At 37.2% G+C, this 17,160-nt stretch overlaps 1 protein-coding gene across 5 annotated transcripts in view; it reads left to right on the top strand.

Annotated features, from left to right (window-relative positions):
- Positions 1-16,804, top strand: part of ANAPC10 (anaphase promoting complex subunit 10) — a 44,902-nt gene extending 28,098 nt beyond the window's left edge. For all 5 annotated transcript variants that reach the window (XM_040582112.1, XM_040582147.1, XM_040582137.1 and 2 more), the window contains one exon: positions 16,419-16,804. In XM_040582112.1, the coding sequence (XP_040438046.1) occupies positions 16,419-16,649 (231 nt within the window). In that variant the 3' untranslated portion in view covers positions 16,650-16,804. The remainder of the gene's footprint in view (positions 1-16,418) is intronic.
- The last annotated feature ends 356 nt before the right edge of the window (positions 16,805-17,160 follow it).

Here is a 17,160-nt window from a genome sequence, read left to right as displayed (position 1 = left end):
ATCAGCAGACCGGCCTGCACTTAAAGGGGAAATTACGTTTTCCTGTAGTAAAGGGCCCCGTGTACCGTTAGAGGGCTGTTTATTTCCTCTTCTTTTTCTTACCCCCTACCACATTCTACAGCGATATTTTTTCCCTTGAAGTTCCCCAAAACCTGAGAAATCCAAAGTTATCTGCTCTGGTTTTGGATCCCGTATGTAATGGAACATTGTAGGAGGCCAATACTGAATGCCAGCATCTTCACTGAAAGATTTAAAACTGAGTTCTTTTGTGTCAAAGATGGTAGTAAGATGTTGCTCACTCATTCCTGCTTTTCTCTTTCTGGAGAGGTTGCTAGCCAGCTGGAAATAACTTACAGTAGCATTAGAGCTATTTTTTTTTTTCCAGAAACTGTGGATCAGGATTGGGAGGATAGTCAGTGCATAATAAATAATCTGCTTTTATTTACCTGATTATCCTCACAGACTTGATTGTGGAAAGAAATCCTTAGAGGGAGTACTAGATAATTCCAAACAGTGGGAAGTGCTAGATACATGCAGAAAGGTCAAATCAAAGATTATGATCCCTCTGGGTGCTACTGCTAACACACAGTATTAAAATCTTTCAAAGAGGAGAGCCAGCAGTTGACATCTAACCCGGGCTAAGCATAAAAGAAGAAGATACAAAAGGAATGAGAACTTTCTAGGATACCTAAGAACTAAGAAAGTCCTATGCTGTCATCTCAGCTGGTGCACCACCACTTACTAACTTGCAGGCAACAGCAGCTGGGAACATCCTGTTACTATCTTAACCACTGAACAGTTTAGAAGTGGGGTGGGGGGAGGAAGTGGCCCCTATGTAGAAGAAATTAGGAGCCAATTGGTCCACCACTTACTATTTTCTGGCCTATGTGGAGCTTCCATGTTGTAAGTATCTTTTGTTTACATCAGTGCAAATTCGATCAGATTTAACTAATTGTAGTACTCCAAAACAAATCCACAAAATGCACTGGAAGTGGCCATGCTTTGTCAGGCCAGCACCAAAGCAAACAAGCAAACATTTCCGTAAATTTACAACTAGTATTGGCATGCATAAACATTAGTAAGAATGTATTGTTCTGGATCTCTAACAGTGAAAAGATAGACTTTTTTCTTCAGGTAAAAGTAGAGAAACAAATGCATTTCGTGTAGGTATATGAGAGGGTTTCAACTTCATAGTATTTTTTTCATTGTTCCTGGAGCTTAACACTTTAGTGGAAAACTGAGATTATTCCCAGTGTCATTAAGAAAGTAGTTATGGAAAGGGATGCTGTTCACATGAGAAGTTAAAGCAAACCTCAAGGTGCAGAAGAAAATGCTACCTGGTGAGCGGTAAATATCTAGAACAAATATGGAGTTCCTGAGCAAAAAATTTAGTTGCTTCAGAGAGATCATGAGAGTCCTCTCTAGAGTTAGACCTTGCTCCCTTGATTGATCAAATGTTAGTTTGATCAGGAACGATGTGTCTGCTAGGAGCTTTGAGACCTCTGCTAGACAGTGTCTATATTGTATTCTTTGTGAAGTTGTGTGTGTGGGTTTTTTTGGGTTTTGTTTTTGTGGGGTGGGTTGGAAATTGCATGTGGTTTTATCCTGTTCCTTATCTCAAGTAGTGCATGAAATTGTTTCTATGATCTGAAGTATAATTTATTTCCCTTTGAGGACTGTTCTTTGTCTTTTCTGTCATAAGATAACTGAGACCATGCATTTGAAACAGAAAAACCTTTCCCAGGATTTTCCCATTTTCTGCAGGAACACACAAGAGAGGGTGGAATGTGAGTGATAATGTAGCGTATGTGTCTGGCTCGAGGGCTTGTGCTTTCTAACTGCCTTTGTCCGATTCTGAAACTAGGTTTATCTCACCACTCCTATTTTATTTCAGAATGAATTCTGGAGTGTTTTATGTGTCATGTTAAAGGAATGTTAGCAAATACAGTTTTTATTGAGGCTTTTTATGAATGCTGTTCTCGGTCTGAGTGAATCATGAGGCTCTAGCCCCTAATACTTACTACCTTTTTTTATTTTTTTCCCCATCTGTATCAGTTGGGTCAAATTTAACTGTGTGTGTAAAGAATTTTTTTGATAATTTCTACTAGCAAATGCAGAAAACCCTAGTTTATGTTGAGATTCATTTGTTACTACTTAGCAAGGTGATGTTACTGAGGATAATTAGAAAGGTAAAACGAAATCGTATTATGTTTTTTCATTGTTGTGAAAGGAGTTGCAGTTCCATATTGGGAGAAATCATTTAGTAAAATCATCAGGTAGGTTTCCTTCTGTTTGAACAGGTTTCTGTTGTGATTATGACGGTCACTGTGTATGAGGTTTTCATAAATCGGCTTTGGGTAAATCTAGCAGTGCTAGGTTAATTCTATTGTGGAATTATTAGACTTTCTTCTTTTTATTTATATTGTCTGTTATGAGGAGATAAAGATTTACTCTCACAGTAGAATTAAATTAAGCAGAGGAGCATATGTACCCACAGGACTTTGATATACAGCAAGTCACATATATTTGTAATCCAATTTGATCAGCTTCTTACTGACTTCTTGTATCTAAGCAATAAGATGATATCCAACAGTAACTCTAGATTTAGGACTTTGTAGGCCTATTAGTAAGGAAGTTTTCAATTATGCCATTCTTGTTTTGTTTTTTCCATTGCCCACTCATTCTTGAGGAGCATACACAATGTAATTTTATTTCAATTCCCATACAGTTTACTGAAGAGCTGATATTCTTACATCTGTTGAACATAGCATTAAGACTATTCCAGACTGCTGTTTATAGTAGACATGCTGTTGCAGTATGGTAGTCATTAGCCCAGCACCATATAGCTCCATCTGAATATCTTTTTGAACTGTACATTCTTTGGGTGGATGGTGACTTGGAATCTTTGACTCCTAGAAAGAACTCCAGAAATAATCTAGACTGAGAAGTAGACTCCAGAGTCTGACCTCCACATTAAACAATGAAACATAAGCTTGCGTTTTTCTGGACACACTTGTATGTGGATTTGTAAGAAGGCACAAGCAAAAGGTAAAACTCTACTGCGTTTGTTCCATTATGTTAAAGAAAAAAATCGCATGTAGGTATAAAATTAAATGCTTCCATTGGGCAACAGTTCTGATTCCAGCTTTGCAAATTTATGGAAGTGTATTCTGGCTCATAAAACTACCCAGCTGAACCTCTGACAGATACACTCCTATTTCTTCTTTTGAAGTTCATTTGTACAAAAATATATCTCCAGTGAGATGTGTTTATGAATGTGGGATCTTTCTCAGAATGAGATATTGCATTGCATTTTAAATTTACACAAATAGTTTTCACAACAGTCTCTTGCATTTGTTTCCAATGAGTAAATATTCCTTGAATTGAGCATTACATCTGCTCTCGATCCTGTGAAATGTTATTCTGCATTTGCTTATTGAAATCTGGCATGCTATAATGAACTTGAGTAATGTTACAGTTTATCTGGTTTCACCCTACTTGCCTTTACTGAGTATTTGCATCCACAGAGTCCTTATTCAAATGCAAAAATGTTTAAATTTTTTAGTATACTGTACTTCTGCAGCATTTGTAATTATTTATATAGGTTTAGGGTCTTTATGTTCCTTGATTTTAGGAGCGGCAACCCCCTTTCATTCCCTGCTTGCTCAGAAGCAAGTAATTCCTGTGAAACCAGGAGAAATGCTTTCACTTAACCCCAGTGGTTTTTGTGTCTTACAAAGCAACAACTTACTCTCTTGCTGGTAAAAAAGAAGTAGGATTTTTTAATTTGGTAGCACTCGGGTATAATTTATTGCAGTCTTTTTTTCTAACAATTAAAATCACAGGAGCTACATTTTTGTGTAACAGAGAAAATATTGGAGCCATGCAGTTTTGTGGGCCTGTCTTCTGGTAGAAGATCAGAAATCTAGTTCTTGTTAATGTGTAGTAAGAGCCTTTTTCAGTGAGGGGAATGCTTTTATTTTAGGTGTACTTTCTTTCCCTCATCTATAAAGGGCGCTTGAGAACTAGCAGCTGGCTGCTACTACTGCTATTGACTTAATAAAATCTCATGATATTCCCATTTTCTTGCATTTATTAATTTCCCCTTGTAATTTTCTGAAGCATTCAAGCATTCTCTGAGATGCAAAGTGCAAGGCATGAAGTGTAATCACTAGGCTATCTTTGCTAAGTTATTCAAGATGCTTGGATACGGGATTAACTTGGTGCGACTAGTTTTCAGACACTTAAATCTTTAATATTCATTGCATAATCTGTTTTTTTCAAACACTTTCTTTGTGTAATTTAACTGTAGCTATGTCTAGACATATTTCCTGGATATGGCTAAACAATTCTGAAGGTAAATGATGAGCTGATATTTTTGCACTTTCACAAAAACATAGTATTTCACACAAACATAATATCATGCCATCATAACATTAGGACAAATGGAAACTGCAGACGTGAGAAGTACAGTTTTCATCCATTTTGCAAACCTCTGCACCTTTGTAAGATTAGTTATTTCTCAGTAGTTTTTCCAGTCACTTAACTGTCATTTGTAATAAATTAATGCAGTGCATCTGTACAATCAATGTATATTGTTTCTGCTCGTACCCAGCAGTTCTGGTTTGGAAAAATTGATAGAACCTCTTCATTTAGGCTGTTCAGTCTCCTTGTTTCTGATGTCTTAATTCTGTTTGCCTCAAGGTCATCTTAAGATTACCTTTTATAAGGCCATCGCTTTACAAGAAAATCCTACTATCATTACTTGTTAAGCACTTTTTTTCTTTGCATACAGGAAATTCTGCTTATTCTCTCCTTTCTTGTAGGATTCTGTGGTGTTCTGTTACCTTTTATGAAAAGGCAGCTGCCAGTATTAACACCTTGCCCTGTTCTTTAGTCAGCAGTCCCATTTGTAATGTAAACTCACCTGAACTTTGAGGGTTTTAAAATATATTTTCAAACTTCTTTGCTGTAGCATGTTCCACTGCTCTTGTTCAATCTGTTTTCTGCTCTCTTTGTATAGCTCTTTCATTGCTGCTATCCTACTTCCTGGTTTCCCCTGCCTCTCTTCAGTAGATGGTTGAAGTGCTGCTATATTTGCTGAGAGCAGCCTGACTCACCTGGAAATTGTAGATGTCCTTATTTTGCATGGCTGCTGCTTTGAAGAGGGACTGAAGTTTTTAGATCTTGGTACAGGAATTGGGCAATCTTAGGGCTTTTCAGTACTGTTGCGGGGTGGTGGGAACTGAAATTCATGACTAAGAAATTAAATTAACGGGCTAATAATGTGTTATCTTAAGTAATTTTTGAGAACTTTGTACCCCATTTCCTTTATTATGAAAATTTTAGTCCATATGCTTAACCAGACAGGGTTTTTTTGATACTTCTGTCACTGTTTTGTGTTGTGACTAGAAAGTTTGAATACAGATAGTACCATTTGTTGGAATGAACTTGGGGAATTGTTGGGGTTGTTTTGTGGCAGTGTCTGACACTTCTGTAAAGCAGTCTCCCTGTGTTTTTCCTGTCTTCTGATCAGGTAAAACTTCCTGGAAGCGTTTTTGAAGGAACAGTTCTGTTAATCACATTTTCCGTGTTTATGCAATAGTTTGATCAATTTTTACAACAGTTTATCTTCTTTTAAACATAAAATTGTTACTGTCTTCTGGTTCTATTCTGTACTGTCACATAGCATGCCAAGAATGACTTGTATCAGTTGCTCATCATCTACCAGACTCCTGCTTAGCAGGATACTTACCTGTTATCTTGTGTATATGGGGCCTCCTCCTTAGTTGTCTGTGAAATGAAAAAACCTTGCAGTAAGATAAGCTTTTATGATCTGAAGTGTTTCACAAAAGGTATAAAATGTTTGATTTCACTAAATGGGATTTGTACTAGTTTCTAAATATGCAGTCTTGGCTCTATGTTTCTGTAGTAATTTTTTGTGGGTTTAAATGTACAGTTTCCTTTCTCCCATCTGCATCTATAATACTCTGAGCTACTGATAATTTTAGTTGGATAGTACCGTGGGGTGGTTTTGGGTAAATAATAATAAAAATATATCCTTCATCCCTCTTTCAGAATGCTGGAATTTTGGGAAGTTTAAAGGCTTGCAGCAAACAATGGCTTTTCTGTCATTCATTTCCAAGATGAGACTGTCCAGATGCAGTCTGTTCCAGTATGTCTGCAACTTAGACTTTAAACAACTTAGGTACCAGAAGTAGGCAAACTGAAGCAGAAAGTTTGTGTTGGGTGGCATTACCTATTTTTGTCACTGTCAGCCAGGCCACCACTCTACAGTATAAGCTCAAGAATTTTTTTTGTTGCTTTTTCAGCTTCAGCATACTATTTGCCAAGCTCAAGGGAAGTAACTGAGATTCACATTGGAGCCAAGTCCCTGTAGGTCTGAAGGATTTCTCTTGGTACCCGGAGTCTTCTCAAAGTTTAATAGCAGTGCACCATCAAAGGTATGACGTTCCTGTCTATTGTGACAGCTGGTTAATGAGATGTAGGTCCCAGCAGGAGAATACTAATGAGCTTTAGGATATGTTTGCCTTCCCTTCCTCTGCTCTTCACTGATCCTTAAATGAATTCTGAAAGCCATTTTTCATTAGACATCCAAAATTTCACAGCTGTTATGACTGATTTCAATTGGAGATGGGATTTCTTCTGAAGCAACAGGTTCCTCTTAAGATGAAATCTGTTTTAGCTGAAACCAAACGAAACATAGATTGCTTCCTGCTGTGGGTTGAAGATTTGCTTTAGTGTTTCAGACTTTCTTTCCATACACGCCCATGTGAAACTCCATACAAAACTGTCATCACTGTTTGCTAATTTGATCACGCAGCTTTTCAAAGGGACAGGGAGAAAGTTTTTGTGTTTTTCTTAAGTTCCAGTCGATAGGTTGGCTGCCACTTCATACAGAAACAGACAGTCCTTCTCTAATGAGACTTAATTTATGGATGTGTCAAGTATAAACTCTATTATGTGAAAGTTCAAGTGACCTTGCTCAACAACAAAAAAAGGATTTTGAAGATGTGGGACTTGAGAGCAAACTGTCTAAGCCTATTTAACATGTTTGGCCTTCTCTGAAACATCATACGCATCTTGACATACATTTTTTCAATTAAGTTTGATCTTAGTATGTGTAGTCCGTCACAGAACATATTAAAAAAAAAAAATGTGTCTGCCTCAACAAATGTGAAAAGAGTTCCTTTCTTTCCAGGGAGACTTTCCTAGCAAACAGTTTGTGACAAATTCCTGATGTTTTCTGTAGTTACGTTTTCTAGAATGGAGAGTTGTTTTCAGCCAAATTCTGGAAGATGAAGTATTCGAAGACTGTTGTCTATTTTTTTTTTCTTTCCTTTCACTTGCTCTTTTTTTTTCTGCCACCCAGAGTTAAGCAGACAGTATTTTCTGAAATAACAATTAAGAAAGTTTTTGCTGACAAATCCACAGTAATTGACCATTTGGCAGGCTATTTATTTGTGTCTCAGGCTGCGTGTACCTGACTGTACAAGTGTTACTGGCAGGTACTGTGAGCAGATACAGCAGTGCGAGCGTGACTGGCAGGGTGGTGGTTGCTTAAGTACCACGGACAGGGCCCCCTCCAGATGTGTCCAGACCATCTCTGTATCAGCCTGTGGAATTTCCACTGAAGTGATTTCATCTGTCAGAAGTTATTTATACAGGCAGTTCAGTACAGCCTTGACCCTTTTGCAGACATCAGTACTTAGGATTCTTTATCACTTGATACTTTTGGAACAGCTGTTTTTCCTGCAAGTGCATGCCATAAAATTCTTGGTGTTACACAGCATGTGCAATTGTATCCCATTTTCACCCATTTGACAATAGTTTTATCTGCATACGTACTCACCAGAGACTCCTATCACATCTAAGATTTAATTGTTGTCCTCTTACATGTTTCTCCTCTGATTACAGAGACAAACTAGGAAGGCAATAATCATGTGAAACCTCACTTTCCCTGTTTAACATTTCATGGATTAAACTTCAGTGCTGTGTTCTTCCTAGGTTTATTCCTATCGTAGCGTTGAAATTCTGTCTGAATCAATGGAGAACATCTGGGAAGAGATTGCATTGGTTTTTCAGCAGAATCAAATCAAATGGTTTCTTGCTTTTTTACTGTATGGGGAAATTCTAATCAGGACACATCATTCTAAAGAATATCAAAATGGGCTAGTCAAGCAATTTCATAAATTGGCTGGTGAATCACTTCTGTCATAGCTCAATTGACATCATCTGCTTACTTCAGAAACATACCTGTTTCTGTGATCTACAGGGTAGCAATGTGATATAACCCACTGACATTTTCAAACATGTGTTGTGCTGCATATGTAATCCAAACACGAAATTTGGAAAGGCACTATAAGAATCTCTATTCAAGCATTATAGATGCTAATCCTTGGCCCACCATGCAAGGAGGATATGGCTTGCTGGTTACCAACACTGGGAACTTATCAATGCATTCTTGTAGAGTAGCTATTTACTTGCAGTAACTGTGATTCTTGGAGGTGTTGTAGTTTAGCTGCTATGATTGAACCTGCATTGTTCTAAGAAACCATAGTAATTTAGGTGTTAAATCATAAGGAAATGAGAATAGAATGAGATTGTTTGTTTTTTTTCTTTTTATGTAGGTAACCACTAGGCAGTATAGGAGTTAGATATGATGCTGTTTTGATGAATTCCATTTCTTCAAATGTATTTTTGTGTCCCTGAGGTAATGCACACTGGCAATTCTGTATCACGGTTCCCGTTAGATAGCCATGGCAAACGCATACTGATGCTTATGTTGGTAACTATAGCAATGAGCTGAGGGCAGGATGTAGTTTGAATAAATCTCTGATCAGACTTCAGACAGTTTGTCGATAGCTTTTTTTGCATTGTGTCGGTAATCTGCTTGCAGATCTTCATCCATCCATTGCAGGTCTTAAGTGAAAACTACTTGCAAGTTTCCAGTGATGCAGAAACATTGTATTTTTAGTTCCAAGCATTACACAAGACTCCAATTTAATGGTTTTATGCTATTTATGATGTATTGGTTGTTTTACAAAAATAATTTTTCTGTGGTTTGGATCCTTTTTGCACCTCAGTCTGTTGCTCTTCCACAACTTGTAAAGTGTTTTTAAAACGTTGCTGATCATACCTCAAAGGATGAGATCCTCACAGTGGGATAACATACTGTCTTAGCAGATTCCTTCCCCATCAAAGGCTCTAAATCCAGTTTTTAAATGTCTGCCTTTTACCAGGAGTTCACAGTGAAAGATTATCAAGGTGATGGTGACTGCTTTTGCTTGTCATAATAAAGCAGAAGTCTTGCTTTACAGAGCACTTTCTAGGGAATATTTAATTTTTGTGAGACTTCCTGCTATTTCATTCAACAGCTCAGAAATGAGTGAAATGAAGACAAGCTATATGGGTGATTCTGGACATATATACACTGTCACTTGCAAACAGCTTAATTGCATAAACTGAATTGGCACACTTGATGTATTTGATTTATACAGGTACAAATGATTCCGAGAGAAACTCAGCAAGATGTGTTTAAAACTGATCTGTGCAAAATGAAGTAAAATTTAGTGCATTCGTAAAAAGCTTGGCCTAATATATTTTGTCATTGTCATAGTGTTCCCCTCTTTTGTTGAGCTGATTGAGCACTTCTCTAGTGTTTCCAGAGTCTCTGGTCTAATTGATGTCTATGCTGCTTCTAGCCTCAGGTACATATTCTGTTGACAAATACTTATTTTGGTAATCTATATCAGGAAACCGTACTTTTTCTAGCTTGGCTTGTGTGTTTGGTTGTCTTTATTTTAATCGGATACAACTTTCTAACAGGTGGACACCGGTTAATTTTTACTACTTTTAATCTAGAGCACAGTAGTCTGAACGAGATTCTATAAAACTTTTTGCAAGGATCCTTTTTGACCTTTCTCATTGTAAACCTTCCCAGTCTTTCAAAAAGTTACTACTTTCAGCTCATTTGAACATAAAGCTTATATATGATAGGAATTCTTAACATTTGCAAATTTCACTGCCTAATACAGCTTATTCTGCAACTAGTCTCCTGTCTGCCCAAATCCATAGTTGAATCTTCCTGAGGGGTGGACTGTGTTCCTCTAGACTCTTCATTAACTGCTATTTGGAAGAATGGAAAACTTCTCTTGCCTAATGGACTGAAGTTAGATTTCTTGACCATTTAAGTAGGTGATTGATTAAGACCACAGAGCCACCTCCTTAGGTGGTCGTTGCTTCGTTAGAGTAAAGAAGTGTGCTTTTCACAGTGGGTCCTTTGAGTGTGTTTCTGTGTTTCTTGTTGAGCTGCTAATGTGGTGTCCCTCCTTTGACTCACTTGGAACTTGCAAAGTTTCTTTTGGACATGCTTCATTTTTCTGCTGGAACTGGTGCATCACTGCTATTAACTGGTTCTCTTACTTCCTAAGTGAAGTGATGGCTGAAACCCAAGCTCTGCTACTTCATGTGTTGACGGTTCCAATACTTGGAATTATGCAGAGGTCTACTGATTCTGAATCCTGGTAGCTATATGGTAGGGTATGTCAGGTATGGAAAGAGAATTTTGGAAATTTAGCCAGCCTTCTTTCTCCTTCCCAGTCGTGGAAACATATTTGGATAGCTGTAATGAAACAATGGCTAAACAGGGAAAAGCCTTTCCCATATTTGATCTCTCAACTCGGAGAAAATCTCTATATTGATAAATATTTCATTTCTGAAGATAGCATTTATTTTCTCTGGAACTTAGTTTTATAATCCTCTTCTGGTTGGAATAATACTTTATTTGTTGAGAACCTCTCCTCTGAAAAGCTTAGGCTTTTTTAATATAACTTTATGGTAAGAAATAGTTAAGCACATAGAAAAGGAAAATTGTATTTGTGAAGAAGAGTCTAGCCACTTCTCTTCATTTCAAAGGTGGCTAAGTCACTAAAATAAAAAGCAGCAGCTTTAACAGTTTTATGAGAAGAGTAGGAGCAAAATCAAGCACTGTTTGGTTTCACATCCTGTTTTAGAGGCAGCCGCTAGAAATATTTGTTGCCATTTAGATCTAGTGGTACACATGATTAAATGGAAATGTGATGAGGTACCAATATCCCAGAATCATGTATCATGCTGAAGCTGTGACGGCAGCAGTAATTCTCAGTTTTCTGTCAGTATGTGTGTTCAGAAGAGAATTTTTTTTTTCCCTCCAGGGAAGAAAACAGGCTGATTTTTCTTATACGTGCACAGAAAAACTTAATCCTCTGAAATCTGGGAGCCCTGTCTAGCTTATGCTCTGGGATGTGTTTGTAAAGTGACCCTGAATATGAAACTACTTATAGCAAGTTCTTTTCCTTTCTGTATCTTCACAAGAGATATCTTCATAGGGCAACAAAAATCATGTATTTTTCTGAGGATGTTAGCTTCCTGTAAATATAGCAAACCACTTGGGCTGGGTTTCGAAGCCTAGTAGAAGTAGCAGTTTGTTACATGCTGCATTGAAGACATCACAGAATTTAAGCAGAATATCACTGGGTATGGAAAAGAGGTCAATATTCGATTTAAATAGGATTAAGTACAATAGACAAGCCTTCTTTTGGATAAATAATTTCCTACCTACCCTGTAAGGAGGCCAGCAATAGCAGTATAGAACAAGCTTCCTTGTAAAATCTCTAGTCTTGTGTTCAGTCGTCTTTCTGAGCTGTAGCGTCAAGTTGCTTTGGCCTTGGTTATTTTTTTGTTTGATACATATTTTGTGTGGTTTGCATCTACTATGGTAGAACACCCATTAGTTGCAACAGTAGCTTTGCCAAATGTGTATGGAATTCTGTAGAACCTCTGGAATGTACAATAAAGTGAAGAAACAGGGCTATTAAACTGGCCTGGGAAGAGATTTCCATTGAGAATATTATTTGTGCTTTGGCTTTCGAAATAACGTGGATTACTGGAGTGGGAGTATATGTCCATAGGTAAAGCTGTAGCACACAAAGGACAGGAAAAGTAAGAAAGCGATGGAGACAAAGCAGGAGAAGAGATAGATAAGAGTATATTGCAGCAGCAAAGGACAGGTGAGTGATTTTTCCACTTCAATTTTTATCCCTTTGTTCCTTTATTTTGACTTTCATGCTTTTGTTGTTTACCACTTTTCACAAAATTTATAGTATGGAAGAAAAACAAACAAAAAAAAACCCCAAACACCCCCCCCTTCCTCCTCCCCAGAAAAACCCCACCAAAAAACACACAAAAGAAGTCCATCCCCTCCACAACCCTGACTTTTAGTATATTGTATGTAAGATTAGTCTACAGCTGCAGGAACTGTCCTGAGTTACTAATATTGAACTTGTATCGATTCTTTCCTTTGTTTCCATTTTTTTTTAACCTTTGCTGGGCAAACACGTAACAGTAGAACTTCCAATGTCTAATTTCACTCAGGTAATTAATAATACAGCTGATTTTTAAAACTTTCCTGGAAGCCAGTTAATTGTTACTGATTCTTAATGACCTACATAGGAGGAAAAAAATACCGGAGGAAACAATCTGGTGTGTTCTCATAATGGCCTTATGCTGTAGAGTTGGGGTGAAACATATATGTACGTCTATAGAGTGGCTAGTGGTTTTGAAGAACAGGGTTGACGGCAAAGTCAACTGAAATCGATTTAAAGTATAGTATTTACTGTAGGTAGAGATGCTAGTGCCACCTGTACTTAAGGTTGCATGACCCTTTCCTTTTTAAGGCTTAACTCTTAATTACTTTATAGCTTTTGCCAAAGTTCAGTTCATAAGGATTTTTCCATGCCAGATGTCTGCTTTGGGTTGAATTTTTTTTAAAGTTTCAGCCAAAGCAGTTCTGTTCCAAGAATAAGGCTAGTGAAGAGTATGTTATTTTGCTTGTGTGAGAATATTCTGGTGTCTTCCTTTGATGCTCCAGTGCCCCCAAGCTCTGAAGCAAGGATTTGAAATTTGGCAATAGTTCAGCCTTTGTGTTGAGGATATGCCTTTTGCCTCCCTGTAAAAATCCACCCAAATTTCCAGGCCGGTTTACAAGGCTTTGAAAGGTTGCCATTTTCATGGGCTTAATAGGAATTTCTTAAAACTTCACAGTAAGTTTCCTTTAGATTCTGTTCACGCTGGGAGTGCTCCAGGCAGCGTAGAGCTGCATATTTCATCCTACTTCTGCTAGGAATTGTAATGGCTGGATCCGGGTGCTGACATTGAACTAAGAGTGGACAGCACTTTGTCATGTATCACCACCGCCTATTCCCATGGCCTATTCATCCCTGCTGAAGGACTTGGGTCCTCTGGAAAAGAAAACTGTCTCATTGGTCTAAAAGAACATGACAGATGCGGAGAAGAATAACTTAGGAGAGTGTGTGTGTGTGTGTGTCTGATTTGTACTACTCCTTTGGTTGCAGAGAATGTGTGTCATACTGGCAAAATATTACTTCCTTTTCTAGCGGATGTTCAGATAATAATTATTGGGGTTTGTTATATTTAAACTTCAGTGGTTGAGTGGGTCTCAAGGTTTTAATCGTTTTACTGAACTAGGTAGGCATCAATTTAAAAAGTTAAACTCAAATGTCACAGTACACTGTTCTTTAGAGGGCAAAAATAGAGCTCACTTTTTTTAAACACTTAAGTCTAACTTAGACCTCTTGTGCTTTAATACATTGTAGTACAGCTTCCAACTTAATTACAAGTGTTGCATGCTTTGTCCAAGTAGCACCTACTTAATTGCAACGGGGAAAGGGGTCTGTTCTGAGGACAAATCAGGATAGATTTCTATGGTGAAGGTTGTGTATTCATATGTTACAGAAGTTTGAACTTGTGAAGTGAAGCAGAGATTTCAGGAATAAAAATGAAGGCTTTGTAGCTAAGGCAATTGAATGCTGCTTGATGAATTGTGTGCAATCTGTGCTTAGTCGTGGTATTGTTACATGATGCGCTCAAATAACTGTTCTGAAGTGGCTGCTCAGACTGTGTCTTCTGGTTTGAGAACACTTACAACTTCCAGAAATGCAGACACTTGTAACTGCAAGTGAACTCAGTGGGAGCCAAGCCTCATGTAAAATACTGTATGTTACTAAAAATCAGGTTTAAACTATGTGAAATTTGACATCTGGAACTAGGGAATATTTTAATCTAATTAACCTAATGGCTTATTTAATGTGAAACTTTGTTTTATGGATGTAGAAATTACTTGTCCCTTCTGTAGAAAGGCTCATGAAGCAATTGGTGGCCTTTGTAGCAGAACTGAAAAATAATATGCCATAAATAGAGCATATGACCACCTCCCATTGATCAGGGGTGAAACAAAGCATTGGGAAATGTGTAATCAAAAGTTTATCTAATAAGATATAACTATATTACTACATTAGTAAAATAAACTTTGCAACTCTTAACTTCCCAATGCTTACCTTCATGACCCTAATAATTCTTTTGAGATAAAATATGTGATTATCTCTGTGAACTTAGTAAGCATCCAGCTTGCTTTTGTACAGGTACTCCCGTTTTGCCAATCCCTTGTTTCTGGAGGTGAAGTCATTATTTCAGTCTTTGCAATTTCTTTCCCAATAAAGCATGCAAACCTGAACTATGTTGGATCTGTCTGAAACCAATGATTTCAACTTAGAGAAAGTGCTCATTTTTTCATTTACTGTATTAACTAATCAATTTCATACTGATCCAAGCATAAAAATCCCTTGGGAACTTGAATTTTCCACTTTGAATCAGCAGTCAAAATTTGTAAATGGTGAGAGTGAGAATAATACTAAAATTCAAGTTTAGTTAGCAATAACCTTTTAATTATCTTCTAAAATAGCCTCTCTCTACCTTAGTACTAGTTGAATATGATATTACTGGGATCCTCATCCTTTCTGTTCACTGTGGAGATGGAAAGCATACTTACTCAAACTGTTGACCACTATGTCTCCATGATAAATTTCCCCATTACAAAGCCTCTTCAACAGTACATGAGTTTAATCGCTTCATAAAACCAACTGTTACCTGATGCTTCCTATGCAAAAAAAGATTTTTGAAAGGCACAGGGCTACAACAAGTAAGTCAATGTGCATTTGTGGAAGTCCGTATCTTCTGGAGTGAAAAATTTGCTGCTAAGGTTTAGTGAATTTAATGCTTTGGAAATTATTTGTTGGACAGTCTGCAGCAGTGGAGAGTTTTGGGTTGTGGTGGTTTATTTCTTTCTTTTTTTTTTTTTTAAGGTGGAGGTGTGAGAGAGTTTTTTGATCTCTTTAAACTCAAAGTAGTCATCAAACTTCCTTTAAACTTGTTTCTTGGGTCATTCCCTCAGGGTGTTTGCTGCCTCAGAAACAGTAGATCTCAGATGGTGTTTTGAAAGCTTCAGCAAAGGCAAGGCAAGACAGGATGTTTGTCATGCAGTATTTTCAGGAGAAAGATGGGCATTTTGAGCTGCTTGTAGCATAGTACTTCCTTAGAGGGACTTGACTGCTAAGAACAGCAGTCTTACTTGCTTAGCTGTGTGAAATCTACTTGCTTGTGGACAACTGTTTTGGGTTTGGGGTTGGCTTTTTTCCCCCTCAAGACTTCTGCTTACTTGTGTACTCTTCCATATGTGTGTTGAACTGTGCTTTGAAGTTGGGCAACAAGCCTTAAACAAAGCTGTTACCACACTTCTGCATAACATCTAGCTTGATTTCAGCTTGCTGATGTCAGTGATGTGGTTTAGAGTTAACAAAACACAATTCTTTTCCAATGCTTTGACATTAGTTTCTGTAGGATTAAAATAAAAAAAAACAACCAAACACTTGGTTTGTTGTATAAAAGCCAAATCAAAATGGACCTTAGAATGTGATAAATGGCTGTGCAGCAATTACTAATTGGCCAGCCTTCTGTTCTGACACATGGATGAGATGAAGTCTGAGTTATCCTGTATGTTTTCCTCTGTCATCTTCCTTTTCCTCACCCTAATAATGTAAGGAATTTCTGAAAACCAGATTTTGTGTGGATTTGGTTTCCTGCGTAAGTCATTCCAGCATATTGGTTCAGACTGCCTAGATAAAACAACTTAAGATGCATATTTTTGTCATCTTTGAGCTGTGTACTTCAGTAACAAGCTCCAAGTAGTGCTGTGTTGACTTGAATTTATACTCAAGTCTGTACCTTTTATATTGATTTTTATGTTAAGGTACAAAAAAAGGGTAGATTCTGAAAGGCAAAAGCAAACAGAACTGTAGCCAGCTGAACCAACTTGCATCCAATTACACCAGCAGTAAATTAGCTATGATTACTCAACTGTACTATTTCAAATTCATTTTAAAAAGTAACTAAAATCCGATTTGGAAGACTCTGCTCTATAAAACAGATTTAATATCTGATCATTTATATTAAGTATGTTAACAATTTCTGAATGCTTTGCTTTTTTGTCTTGTTTTTGGCAGCAACTTGAATTAGTGGAACCAAGCGGCTGGATTCATGTTCCTTTAACAGATACTCACAAGAAGCCTATTCGCACATTTATGATTCAGATTGCTGTTCTAGCGAATCACCAAAATGGAAGAGACACTCACATGAGACAAATCAAAGTGTACACCCCAGTGGAAGAGAGCTCTATTGGTAAATTTCCTAGATGTACAACAATTGATTTCATGATGTATCGCTCAATAAGATAAAATTTCTTGATGAGAAATAATAAAGGCATATTTTGATGGCAGTATCATTGTTTAAGTATTCAAATAGTTAAAGGGCAGGGTTTACTGCAGTGTAATTATATTTTCTGTTTATACTTTGTACAATTTTGAAATAAAGATGATCTTGTGTTACAGTATATTGTAGTCTGTAATTTTGAATTACAAAACAAGCTTGGGTACTTTAAAAGAACTTATTTGTGACCGGAAATCAGTAATTGATATAATACAATTGGGGTTTTTTTGGGGTGATTTCTTCCCCTAATGATCATGCATGGAAACAGTTCATTCTATAGTGTTACTGTTCATTCCTTTACTTAGAAGTTGCTTTTTTTTTTTGAGCATTCTTCTTGAACAGACATGGTTTAAAGATATAGCTAGTAGTATTTTCCTGACATTGCTTATGTTAATGTGTTGTACCCTTTTCTCTATGTGTTTGTTTTTTTTTTTTTTTCTCCTGCTTAATGATCATCTGCATGGATTTAGCCTTCTTTGT

Source organism: Falco naumanni, chromosome 1 (genome assembly GCF_017639655.2).
Source record: "Falco naumanni isolate bFalNau1 chromosome 1, bFalNau1.pat, whole genome shotgun sequence".
NCBI classification, from domain to species: Eukaryota; Metazoa; Chordata; class Aves; order Falconiformes; family Falconidae; genus Falco; species Falco naumanni.
This window is presented reverse-complemented; position numbering and strand designations above follow the sequence as displayed.